General features: G+C 28.2%; 1 protein-coding gene across 3 annotated transcripts in view; it reads left to right on the plus strand.

The window, feature by feature from the left end:
• The window catches only part of LOC107437872 (calcium-activated potassium channel slowpoke-like), a 218,399-nt gene that overhangs the window by 179,953 nt on the left and 23,794 nt on the right, over positions 1–14,652 (plus strand). For 2 of the 3 annotated variants that reach the window (XM_071180104.1, XM_071180105.1), the window contains exon 16: positions 8,359–8,470. In XM_071180104.1, coding sequence (XP_071036205.1) covers positions 8,359–8,470 — 112 coding nt within the window. Of the gene's footprint in view, positions 1–2,995; positions 3,050–8,358; positions 8,471–14,652 lie in introns of all 3 variants that reach the window. The other variant, XM_071180103.1, reaches the window with a different exon arrangement.

Consider the following 14,652-nt stretch of genomic DNA (forward strand, 5'->3'; position numbering starts at 1 on the left):
ATTTTAAAAATTAAATAGTATATACGCATTGTGGGGGTGCATTAGGCAAAAGCTGAGAATTCGTTTATCTTCTTGGGGATTTACTAAGCAGACAATCCGTTTAAATTTAAATTTATCTGAAGCTACATTATTTCTCTTATTTTCATTGTTAATGAGTGACATTTATATGTGGTATGCATGAAGCACTAATATAGAATATTGGGCTTACCTAACGGCCGGGGTGTCATTTGCCGCAGCAGCTGTTCAAATCACGAATGAGAATACGCATGTTTAATGACCTTCATGCTCTTTACAAGCACTATAACTTTCATTCCGAAGCAAGCCTTCACATTTTCCAACACCGATATCTGAGTGCTCATTATTTGGTAAAAAAATGCGCACACAGTAATTAATGATCCGTGTAATAATAAATTGTGTAAAGCAAAAACATTACACTTTTCAGCAGTTTAAAGGTGGGATAAAATGTCGTTAGTTCAGATGGAATAATTTAAAGTAACAGTTATTTGAAAATATTCGTTTTATTTTATTTCATTTAGAGAACACTCTCAACATACCTTGTAATATCTTTCTTAGATCCATATCCAAATATGGATCGAGCATTTTCTTTAGAGTTCTTTTCCAAATTTGATGAATCATAAAAAGTTAAATTAAATTCATTTAGTTTATTTTCTTGATAAATTATTGATAATTAGAATTGAAATCAAAATTATTCATTTTTCTAACCTATTAAAACTTGAGAAACCCTCTTAAAACATCATGTAATAACATAGCTTTTAAATTCTCATCAAAAAGTAATTCAGAATGGGTTCATACATAAACTTTTAAAGCTAAGTAGCATTTTATTGAAATTTAATGTTTCATAATCAACTCAGAGTTGAATTAAAGTAACCCGTTTTGTTTATCGAAAGAAATAAAAACGCAATTTTTATTAGTTTCACTACTAATAAAGAATAAAGCAATAGTTTCGTTATAATTCGAAGCATAAAGCAGTAGTTTTAATTTCTGCTGAGTTTACCAGATTTTCACTTAACAGTGCAATTGAATTTGAAGAACTCAATATTTTAAAAAAAGAAAGTTTTATTTTCATAAACTAGTGCAATTTTATAAAGAGTTTATTTTAAATTTCTCTAAGAAAATTCCGATTTCAAAAAAATTTTCTAAAATAATTTTTTCTTATCATTTCCCACGCTAATTTTAAATTCTTAGATTGAAAGAGATTTAGTATATACGATTTGGAAATTTTTAAATGCTTCAGAAGACGTTATTTCAAAAAATTAGCTATAAATAAAAATTTTATGACGTATTTTTAATGTTTTTATAGATATACTTTCAATATTGAAATCTCCTTTTTGCTCAATAATAAAATCTAATCCTCTACTCTCTAGTAATATTATAGCACTTTGATTATCACGTTGTTAAAAACAGGACAAAGATGAAACTAATTAGAATGAGTGGTTAAACTTTATTAATTAACGGCAAAATTCCAACCTGCAATTTAAAACTTTTTTCTTTGAACGCAATTTCAATTTTGCATAAAATTTTAACAATGCATAACAAAGACAATGTTAAGCTCTCATCTTTGGTATAAAAAACTAATAGAGGTTAATATTTAATTTTTATTATGAAAGAAGAACTACTAATTTCAGTTCAGAAATATTTTAAAGAGACTATAAATAATTTTTTATAACTTTAACACCTTAATGAGTATAACTGTCAAATATTTGTTCTGATTTAACATAAAACTCAATAGAATGTAATTGGCACAAGTAACTCTACTCTTGTTACATTGTAAATCTCATTGAAATTAGCTCTCTTAAGACTGTTGTAATGAATGAAAATTGACCATCATTACAGTTAAAAGTGTTTGGCTTACGTGACTAAATAATTTAATTCTAACTGCACCATTTAAGTAAAGGGCACATCATGATGTCGTGGCGTCGTGAATACTATAAAATGAATGTACCAACAATTAGTTGAGTGAGTTTTGGATTTAACAATTACCAGCCTCACTGCTATGTTATCAAAGTCACAAATGAAAACTATAATAAATTCATTTGCATTTATGGTGCGGTAAAGCTGTTATCACTAAATCACCAAACATAGGAAAGTTTTGCATTTATATCTGTTTGTTTTAATAAAAAACAAGCGTTAAAACTAGCCTTCAAAATTTGTTCAAGTTATTACTGTAGAACTATCAAGTACTATGAAATTGAAACGTCACAAATAACTGAAGAATTCCACAAGTAAAATATTTAAATAATCGTTTGCTCAAAATATCTCGTTCTTTTTCTTATTTTTATTTCTTATTTTTTGACTTGCAAACTATCAATTACTCTAAAATATTTAAATTTTTTAAAAAATGGAAGATTAAAAATGAAATTCAGAAGACAATTATGCGAATAAAATAGTTAAATAATCATTTTCTCTTAAAAAATCCACTATTTTTCTCGGTTTCGAAATTTGCTTAAACTGCAAACTATTACTAAAGTTTACATTTGTCTACCACGCTAAAATTAAAATGCTTTTTTTTTTCAAAAGCAGAAGCTCAAACTTGAAAATAGGAATCTGATTCTACTCAACAAAAAGAATTAAGTTACCGTTTACTTTAAAATTGAATTCTTCTTCCCACTTTCAAAATTTATTAGACTTTAAAATTCATATTAAATTTTTTTTCAAAAAAGGAATAAAATTAAAAATAAGAAAACTATTCTACAAATTAAACCTTTAAATAATCGTTTCCTTTTAGGAAAATCGCGTTCTTTTTCTCATTTTAAGGTATTAGTTTTTAATAAATTTAAAAATATCAGCACACTTTCTGAATTACCATGTTAAAGTTCTTCACACGCAGATATCGGTGTTGTTGTAAACTTGTATGTTTTTTGGTGGCGTTGGCTTCTTGTGTCGTTTCTCTATCTCCTCTGCCTAGCAGCACGCATTATCGCTTATTCAAATCTGGACTCAAGTCGAAAGTAACTTATTCATTTTCTTTTTGAAGCAGCAAGCAAGTTTAAAAGAAACGTCTGGGCCTCACTGTTCTTAAGGAAATCAAGTATGTCCAGTGATTCTACTTCTATGTTGTTTATAAAAGGTTGTTTATAGGTTTAATAAAAAGTTTATTTATCTTAAGTTTGGACCAAGTTCTATGTCAAATATTCGGAATGGTTATATTATTATATGCATATTTGAATGTTTAATATTGTTATTGTTTGATTTTGATATAAACTTTCAAAATTGCTTTCTTATAGAATTTTTAATATTAAAATCACTTCCAATAAAAATTAATTATTCACTTTATTTTAGCTCTTATATATTCATCTATTTGATTGCTACCAATACAAGTGATAGTAAATCTAAAAGCAAATTAAAAAGTTAGGAACAGCATTAAAGCAAATTAAAAAATTATAAAGTGTACGTACTCTTTTTTAGAAAAAAAAAGCAGTTAGATCACAGTACTATATGATAATGACGTTTCTGGCAGCAACAACAAAAAAAGAAAAAAGAAAGAGAAATATAAACAAAACCAAGATGTATAGTAATCATTTGGTCATTTTTCAGTGCAACGGCTTACCGAAAATTCTGCCTTTCAGAATTATAGTTCTTATTCCCACACATTTTGTAAAAAATGCAAAATGGAAAAATAAATCATTTTTATAACATGTTCTAAGGTATCATGATAAAATTAGCAAATTTTACCTCATTTTACAAACTTTATCACAAATTATAACGCCTTTTTTTATTGTTAATCTTACAAAGATCCTTAACGAATTGCTTTGGTAAAAATTACTGTGATTAGTGTTCCTAAAAACCCAGAAATTCGGCAAATTTATAGGTGAAAATCAACGATCTGTAACCACTTTTATTCATTTGTAAGCGTGATGATGAGCACAGTGGAGGTCGGAACTTATTAATAATCAAAATAAAAATGTTGATAATTAATTATAATAATAGCGGACGAGTTTTATTTGAGATAAAAATTTTAAAAATTAAATAGCTATGTGTACAGGATTCCTCAATTGGAAGCGAAAATGCTAATAACTACTGGTAGAAGAGAAGGTGTAAAAATGGGCACAGGTGTAAATATGGGTACCCCTCCCTAGTAGCTATGGGAGGTACTGAAGACTGGCGGCAAGGACTGTATATGGCGCCAGTTGCTAACATAAGATTGTACAGAGCAGTTGAAACCATTTTTTCAAGTAGTGTGGATGCAGCGTGAGTTATTGTGCAAATTGGTGCTTATTCTGGACTGCAAACTTTTGAGAGGTATGTGAAATCGTTTTCTTTTCACGTACTTATGTTCAGTTAGAAATAATTTGACAGTGATATCCGGAAAGCGGAGATCTTAAGCTATTTTTTGAAGCACACCTTTAGTCACGCACGCTTTTAGGTTACTTGTGATAGTGGTCATCCTTCTTAGGTGGGGTTGGTGTAAATATGGGCCCCCATTTAAAGGGTGCCCATAATTACACCAACTTTCTTTAGTGGAGTTTAGCACATCAGGCTCTAGTTATGCCAATTGATAAGGCAGCTGAAATACCTCAATGTTCCCCGGGAACTTCAAGTGCAATTTCTCCGTTCGACATATCTCCTGTTCCCAACATTAAGAAGATAATCACTACTCGTGGACGCAAAGCAGCAAGGTCCAGCCTCATCACCGGATTACCATACAAGGATCAGTTGACCAAGACGCTTGACAAGTGCTCTCAAGAAGACGTCCTTGAGTTTTCCCGGGGTAAGAGACCGGCCAGAGGGCAGGGTGTGAAGACGAAAGGCCTTCAAAAAAAGAAAATTCGGCCCACGCAACGATACGATTCATCATCGGACTCATCAGACTCGATGACCCTCCTCTTATCTACAGCGATGATGATACGAATCTAATAAATGTCAACAGTTGGGATAAACCAGACTCAAGCGATGCAACTAGCAGCTTTTGTGATGGAAAGTTCTCTGAAGACACTCGAGGAGAGGTGTGGGTAAGATGCGTTATGTGCCAAATGTGGGCACTGTGCCGGGGGTGAAAGAGCCAGTTATTTTGCGATTTCTGTAAATAATTCTTTTTTCCTGTAATAAATAAATTCTCTAAAATTTTGTATTGTTTTATCCTGTTTTTAAACTATTTTTGGTGGCTTTTTTGAAGAGGGCTCATATTTACACCCCATTTTTTCTGGTGCTTTTTTAAAAGATTTTTGAAAATCGTCGTTTTTGAAATGAAATAATTGATGTTAATCATTGTTTTGCCCTCTCGCATTTAGGAAACTTGTTATAGTTGTTAATGAAAGATAAAAATCCAGAAATTTTCAAATTGAAAGTAACTTTATCCAAAAAACAAAAGAGGGTGCCCATATTTACACCTTTTCCTCTATATNTGTGTACAGGATTCCTCAATTGGAAGCGAAAATGCTAATAACTACTGGTATTCTAGAAAAACGTTATTTCTTCGCGTAACCGTGCACATTAATTAAAATTTTTATTCCATAGCCATTTTCATCTATAATAGTTAGATTTATTATCAGTGACAATGATTATTAGTTCAAATGTTGTTTAATCGATATTAATTTTATTCAATTTTTTTTATTAGTTTACTTTTTTCAACAAGAAAGAAAAACAAATATCGAGTTGACAAAAAAATATTGAGTTGAAATAAAGTTTACTACTTGCTACGTTATGACAAAAAAAGATATATATGAAAAGAAAAAAAAGAAAAGCATCTTGACATTTCTTCCTTTTAAATTTTAATATCACTTTCCTTTCAAACGTGCTTCCCCTGCTTCTAAGTCTAAGTTTGATGTTTTAAACTATCATGGCAGAAAGAAAATGCTTTTAAAGTGCATGAGGATGCAAATAATGCTTATTTATTCTTACAAAATGATAAGCACGCACATCATTACTTAATCTATTTTAGACTCTTTTCAAACATAAAAAAAAATAAAGAGATGCTTTTAAATTGCAATAATTTTTCACAAGAGCATGATAATTTAAAAGCATCAAGATGATACATATATTTACATTCTTGCTAAAAAAAACTTTAAAGTATCTTAACAAAAAAATTTTACGCATACTGCTTTAAAATAGAAAATATTATAACTATTATTCTGACAATCACGCGATAATAATCAGTACAAAATAGTCTTTCAAACTAAATTTAATTAAAAAGATTAACTTATTATTTGCGATTACATTTTTCGTTAGCAATACTTCTGATAAAATTTAAAAGATAAATATTAAAAATCCCGAAATGCGTTACTTATAGAGATTAAATCCTAATTATAGAGATTTAATCCTTAAAATTCCTTTTATGCGTTACTTAAGATTAAATTTTTAAATTTCTGAAAATATTAGACGATAAATCTTTCCGTATTCAGTTATTCACAGTAATATTTATTTAATTATACTTTTTTAACCCTGGCAAGTATAAATCTATCACACGAGTTGCACAATAATCGCCAATTAATCTGAACAAAAAATCAAACAAAAAATAGAAACCTTTACTCTTTGTCCAACAACTCAATACTGAAGCTATATACTTTTTATAAATTTCCTGTCCATCTAACACTTGTAGAATGTCGCAAATGCCGCGAATTATTAAAATTTCAGTAAAATCCAATTAAAAGATTTTTCAAAACTGGAAAAAAATTCAAATAAATATCTAATTGATATATTGAGTGCTACTCTATTAAGGCTGCAGCTTCAGCATTTATCTTCTCGTTTTATGGTTAGCTAACTATGTGTTTTTTATGCAAAAACCATATATATTTGAAATAAATATTGCACTCAAGCAGTAATATAAGAATAGCTAAACCATAATGCAACCGTAGCTTTAGATGTTGCAGTGAGAATATGTTAAATGAGGTTTCGAAAAAAAAAATCTATTTTACAGATTTAAAAACAAGATATGGTTGTTTGAAAGTACAAAATATTACTGTATTTGACCAAGTCTTTAAATTATTTTCTGAAAAACAATATTTGTGAGACATCATCTAGTCTAAAATAATCTATTCAACAATGTTGACTTTCGAAAATTAATCAATTCAATATTGCTGCGTTACGAAGCTAATCACTTCAGTGGTGTTGACATTCAAAAGCTAATCAATTTAACAATGCTAAAGACAATTTAACCAATAATGCCGATGTTCTAAGACAAATGAACTAAATAATTTTTACATTTTAAAGCTAATTGCATCAATAATACTGATTTTTTATATAAATAAAATCAACTCAACACGCTCTTTCGCTAAGTTATGGAAAAAAAGGAAGAAAAAGTAATATGGAATATCTATATTACTCCATATAGAATGTTTTATATTAAAAAGGAGATGTAATATTTTTATAAAAAGAAACCAAATCATGTAGTTATCTAAATAATAAAAACTAAATTACGTTTTGTAACTTTTCTGAAATCAAATCTACATTAAACTAAAATACAGAAAATCATGAAAAAAATTAAAGCTTTAAATAATTTTTAAGTATGAAAATTTGCTATTTACGTATCCATCCGCCAAATACTCTGAATTTACAAAAAGCAGAATGTGCCTAATTTGCAACATCGCATAATTCAACAAGTTCACTAATTTCGAGAGAATTAAATATTTTATTACAAAATAACTATAATATACTATAATATAGTCACTCTCATTAAACAGGACTCACTGGGTTATATTTTAAAACTGTGGTTCTTTAGAATACTCATACGGAAAATAAATAATCTCTATTTCAACAAATTTATAACAATAAAACATTCTTTTACGAATGTACTATAATTACTTTTCTTAAACAGAAAACATTGAATTAATATTTTAAAATAGTTCTTTTATAGGTTAGTTATGCGGAAAGTAAATAATCTCTCTTTCAACAAGTTTTATCAAATTTTGGGGCAGTAAAACTATCTCTAGGTTATTTATGTGGAAAATGAATAATCTCTCTTTCAACAAGTTTGTAAATTTTGGGGCAATAAAACATTCTCTTACAAAAGTACAATAATTACTTTTCTTAAGCAGAAGACATTGAATTGACATTTTGAAACAGTTCTTTTATAGGTTATTTATTCGGAAAATAAACAATCTCTCTTTCAACAAGTTTGTAAATTTTGGGGCAATAAAATATTTTCTTTCAAAAGTACTATAATTACTCTTCCTAAATAGAAAAAAATGAATTGACATTTTAAAACAGTTATTTTATAGGTTATTTACGCGGAAAATAAATAATCTCTCTTTCAACAAGTTTGTAAATTTTTGGGCAATAAAACATTCTCTTACAAAAGTACTATAATTATTTTTCTTAAACAGAAGACTTCGAATTAACATTTTAAAACAGTTCTTTTATAGGTTATTCATGCGGAAAATAAATAATTTTAATTTATTTCAGCCCCAGCTATTGCCGTTGTGCCGTCTCGTAACGGAGAAAGAAAGAGAAGTGATGGAAAGGCCAACTCCTTAACCTCTATTTCATCACCAGGCCACAGAAAAAGGCACAGCAGGTAAATACCAGGTTTTAATTCTATTTTATTATTGCATATTGTAACATTTATGCTAAAACTCTTATTAAATTTAGCGTAAAAAATCCGTTGACTTTATTTTCCATGCGAAATTCCCTTGATCAGTTAAATATCTGAAACAAAAATTATTTTCAAATTAATTTCAGAACACCATAGTTGACATGAATGAAAAAAAAATGAATTTTTAAAATTCATTATGAAAATCTTAACGAAAATTTAATGAAGACCATAAAATGAGGAGATTCGAGTTGGAAAATCCTGATATTTTTTATTTTATTTTTAATTTTGATTTTGAAATCATGACATTGAAATTACAAAATAGTGAAAATTTTCATCTTTCCATTATTATTAAAATTTTCGTAATTACGATTCCAAATCATATCATGCAATAAATATTTTTTTGCAATAAATATTTATAACGTACTTGCGAGCAAAGCTTTGTTAACAGCATAAGGCAAATAAGTATAATAAATAAAAAGATGAATAAATGAAAATTCTGAAAAGGCTCAAACAAAATAACATAAGAAATGATAATAATTTTTTTTCGCAATTTTTGCAATTTATTTTAATCGTTTATATCCTACTTTATCAGTAAATGAAAATCATTGCCTCGCAGATTCTTCTTCTTTATTTAAAAGAAACCTGATTTTGACTAAATCTCGACGATAGCATAATTTCTAACATTTATTTTAAAGTTTTCGATTAATTTCAGCGATTTCTAGTTACGTGGCATCTAAGAGTAACGAAAAAACGACTAAGAATAATTTTATAAAACCAGTTCACAAAGTATTTTGAATGCTTAAATTTTATTAAAGAAAAACAATAAATTGCTTCTAAGTCAAAGAAATTCATTAGAGCAATTCTGTTCATGTTCCTGTACACTTTCAAGCACGAAACTTTATGCATCAACTTACGTAAAAATAAAAAAATAAAACGCATTTATTTGGTTTAAAAAACACTTAAAGATGGTAATTTAGAGTGAAAATAAACGCTAACTTGGTAATCAAAAATAAATCATTTGACTCTGATATAAAAAAAAGAAAGATGTTACTTAGGTGTAAAAAAATAATAAAATAAAATCCCGTACCAACTTTTTTTAGCAATTACAGAGATATTCAAGTTGAGGCAACATGAAATAAAATTATTCTGCTTAGAATTTAAAATTCGTTGTTCGGCAATAGGATTTTCAATTTTAAAAACATGCCGTATTCCAATATTAAAATATTTAAAATTTAATTTCTGTCCACGTTAGACTTATTCTTACAAGTTAGCAAGTATTGGCACTATTTTTTGAAGAAATGTTTCGAGCAGTGACATCCAAGCAATCCATCACTTTAACTATTCCATCAACCCAGGGCATTTGCTTTTTTTCCAGCTTGATGGATTACTCCTAACCTCAAATTCCTTCTAAATCTTTCTTTGTCATTTGCAAACAACATTCATCTCAAATAATCCGAAAAAATTTAGTTCCGGAAATTAAACGATTCGAAAATGTAATTACATCATAATGTATGTTCTACAGTAAACACTATTAGACCTTCTGCTTTCGACTGTGTAACTAAGTAGTCTTTCATGTGTTGAAACAAATAAAACTTGCTCTTTCTCTTTAAACAATGCTCCGTAATTAAAGCGAAAGTGGCAAAGTTCTAAGAATAAAAGAGCACAGCGAAATGGAAACTTTGATGCAATAATTTTTGTTGATGTTTCAAAGAAAAATATTAACTTAAAGACAGCATTATTTAATCGTTGAGGTAAGTAATTTTTTGACGCAGTGAATAAGTTTAACGAGTGTGCTTTGAGCAAGAACAGGAGTATAACTAAGACTTTATTAGATAACTTTCTATCGAAAATATTTAAACTTAAACTCTATTTGTTTACAGGAGTTGGACGAAGTTAGGGAAACATTTCTATACTAACTCTAAGAGAACAATATTTCTTTTAGCAGCGAAAGTTTACATGATATAACTGTTGCCATAAAGTGAAAGATTATGCTTAAAGCTTTCAGAAATAATGTCTTCTTTACCATCGCAAAATTTGCTTCGACCAAAATTGCGTAGATATTTAAAGGCTTCTTCCCTTTTCTAATGACACAATAATTAAAAACAACATTCTAATGAAACTATCGGAATCCTATTGATTTAATAGGAATGTGATAGTTTTATTACAAAGTTCAAAATAACTGGTATAAAAAAATAGAAGAAATGTCAACTTACTCTCCTTTTTTCTCGATCCGAATTTTACTTAAAAATGTTCTATTGATAAAAATGTTATAATCTTAAAGGAATAATCTTTCAAATTGTGCCCACAGATTTGCCATGTAATTTTATCCAAAACATTTGTAGCTAAACGAAACACATCATATAAAAAGTTAGTATAAAAGTGTTTCAATATTTTTTTTCTAATCCGTGTAGTAAGTTAATTGAAATATCTTTCAATAAATAATAAATAAATTGCTTACTTTACTTTTTTTAAAAACTATTAAAACTTGCTTTAAAATTACTCTTAAAATTAAATTGATTAATTAAAATGTTTGAAAACAACTTTATTTCTGAAAACAATTAATAGTGAATTTTTTTTATTAAATTTTCAAGTACGCGACTGTGCTCTTAATTACGGAACTACAATAGACGATTACGCATAAAAGATTTCGATTTTGTAAGCGCATTTCAAATTTTTAGCAAGCACAGTTTCAATGCATTTTTGTAAGCAAACAACTTACCTAATTTTAATAATAAACCTTTTTTACGGAAAAGGAAAATAAATTTTGTTCTAATTATTCAATAATTACTGTCAAGATTGCATAGAAAAAGAATTATTGTTCTAACTATTCTATGCTTACTGTTTAACATTACCTAATAAAAGAACGTCTGATTATTCTGTAATTATTGTTCATTATTATATCCGGTGATTTCAAAAGTTCATGGCCTAGCTGAATTTCAATAAAAAAAAAGTTTTAGTACGTGCATATTGAAACTGTAGGGAAATATAATACAAGGGAAGAAATAACTGTGAGTAACTTACTTAATATTTGAAGCAAAACATTTACATTTTGTATTTTCTTGTATTCTGTTGAGAAAAAAAATTTATTCAGTGATAAAATCTGATTTTCTGTAAATCATTCTGTAAAACAATTAATTCTGGCAAATAACTAGAATTGTTCTTAATTTTTCTTTAAAGAAAAAACATGCAATTTATACTAAAATTGACTTCAAAATGTATATGAATTTTAAAAACAAAACTGTTTTCCATGAAAAAGTGCTACAGTTAATTTCGTTTTAAATCAATCGTGTATTCTTGAAATCACTGGTTATCTTATATTTTTACAACTATTCTAATAACTATGAACTGTAAAATGTTGTTTACTAAAGGAATTAGCTCGGTGTTTGAAAAAGAAAAAAATTTATTAGAGTAAATTATAGAATATCAACATTTTATCGTGTTCACTAGTGTTCGAAGCCTAAATACTTTGTACATAAGTTAAATTGATAATCATGCACATGCACACTTTCAATTGCATACTAAATTGGAGAAAATTAATTTTATTATTCCATTAGTGAAAATTTATCACTTCTTCTAACTGACTTATTCAACATTGCTTTCTAGGCATTATAGTCATTAACAAGTCCATAATCTAATACAAAAAGATCAGGAAAAAAATTTAAAGGTTTATAGAATAGAAACGAATTTTGAAAGAATTTTATATATTTGACATCAAACTGTTCGGATCACTCATTGAAATACATTTTTGTTACCTGGTTACGAACTGAAATGTTAGATATGGACTTGCATAGTTCCTACAGCAGATTTATGATTAAATTCGAGCCAAATGACTTATTTAGAAACTTTAGGTTAACTCTACATTATTTCACTATGTAGTTTCGTTACATAATATCAAATCTTCCATTAATTAGCAATGGGTGTGTTAAGATTTCTTTCTAATATATCTACCAAATTTTTCTCTAAAGTTGTATAGAAAAAAACTAATCTTTAATTGAACCTTAATTATTTATTTGTATACAAAATTACACAAAATAAATTACTTTTTCTAAAATAAATATAACACTATTCTTAATTAATGTGCAGTGGTTGCAATGCAGTTCTTAATTATTTGAAATTTTAACCCCATTTTTACTATTTTCATGCTTAATGAATTTTCGTAATTGGAAAAAAATTGCAGTAACGACTGCACTTATTTCCTCTTATAATATTTGTTTGATTGCTATAATGAATTTCTATTTCAGCATATCAACAAAACTAGTATTAGTAATTTTACTTAGAAATCCATAGTGTATTATTTGAATAACCCACAACGTAATTCACAGTGGTATAGTAGATTTAGTTGAGTGTTTATGAAAAGAATAAAAAAAGTAGTTGTAGATTGTGTAGAGTAGGTTGGTAGGTTAGGAATGTGAGTGTGTGTTTGTGTGTGTTTGACGGCACATCGCACTGACTGTGTGTTCTTCAGTGCAGGCCTCACCCAATTGCAAGCTGTCTCACGGGCTATCATACCGTCTCCAACTCTTGCCTATGAAGTCAAGAAGCTCATGTACGCCCTTTTCCTATCTCTCTTCTCTCACCACTTCTATCTTACTTTCTGCTTTCTTTCTTTCTTTTTTATTTTCTTCTTCCTTTTTCTTCATTTATTTTGAATACCCAGTTTAGATAGTTGCAAAGTAAAGTAGCTCAACCCACATTCCGTAAATGAAATTTTAAAAAAAACTCGCGCCTGTATGAACGCTTTAAAAAGGGTTTCATGTAAAAACTAATAGGTAGTTACAAAGTATTTATTATAAATTTATAAGATTATAGATCATAGTTGCAAAACAAACAATCAGTACCCCATATAAAGTGTTGCAAATAAAAGTAACCAAACCCTAATAATGAAAATGAATAATCAAATTATCAATTATAATAAAGATCTGGAAGAAAAGGAAGAAAAATTCGGTGCCATAGATAGATGAAGAAAATTATCTGAGTACCCATAATAGATAGTTGCAAAGAAACTAACCAAATCCTAGTAGTGAAAATCTTAAAATGAATCCACAAGTTTTTATAAACACTTTAAAAAGGATCTCATCTAAAAAATTAGATAATTATAACACATCAATTATAATAAATGTGTTTCAAAAAAGGGCATAAAAATTTTGAGCTACAGTTGGTTACAGAAAAAAACTATAAAAAATGGCTGTCCACCTGACCGGATCTGCTCTCTGCACCCCAGAGCCCAAGGTTGAGATGGGCACAGTAGGCCTTGGCCCTCTACGACCTGTCGCGCCACTGAGTTTAGTTTTAGTTCCATACTCTATTGTTTTGAAATAAATTACTATATTTAGAGTGCTATAAATTTGCGTACAGTCGAACCCCGTATTCTTCTACTTATATATANTAATAATAATAATATATACGTATCAATTATAATAAATATGTTGCAAAAAAGGACATACAAATTTTGAACCATAGTTAGTTGCAAAAAATTATCAAATACCTGTTATAGAGAGCTACTAATTAAAGTAAATAAATCGGGATTGTAGAAATGAAAAAACAAATCCTCTTTTTATGAGCACTTAAGAAATGATCTCGTGATATTAAATAATGCAGCTGCAAATTATCAATATTTGAAAAAAAGAATAAAAACTCGGTGCCATCGATAGATGCGAAAAATTATCTGAGTACCCATAATAGATAGCTACAAAGAAATTAACTAAACCCACATTGTGAAATGTTGCAAAACAAAAACTCTCCAAATACTCATAATGCAGAGTTAAAAAATAAAATAAATAAATCGGAATAGTGAAAATGAAAAAAAAATCCTCGCCTTCAATGTACACTTAAAAAATGATTTCCTGATATAAAATAATACAGCTGCAAATTGCTGCAAAAAATAATCAGTACCCCATTTAAATTGTAGCAAAGAAAAGTAATCAAACAAAAATAATGGAAATGAGTAATCAAATTATCAATTATAATAAATATCTGTATAAAAGGAATGAAAATTCGGTGGCATAGATAAATTCAAAAAATTATCTGAGTGCTCATAATCGATAGTTGCAAAGAAAGTAACTAAATTCGCATTGTAAAAATGAAATATTGAATTACCATGTTTGAAAATAATCTCGGGTAAAACAATGATTGGTAGTCGCCAAATCGACTCAAAGCTAGCTTTC

This window comes from Parasteatoda tepidariorum, chromosome 4 (assembly GCF_043381705.1).
Source record: "Parasteatoda tepidariorum isolate YZ-2023 chromosome 4, CAS_Ptep_4.0, whole genome shotgun sequence".
Lineage (NCBI taxonomy): Eukaryota > Metazoa > Arthropoda > Arachnida > Araneae > Theridiidae > Parasteatoda > Parasteatoda tepidariorum.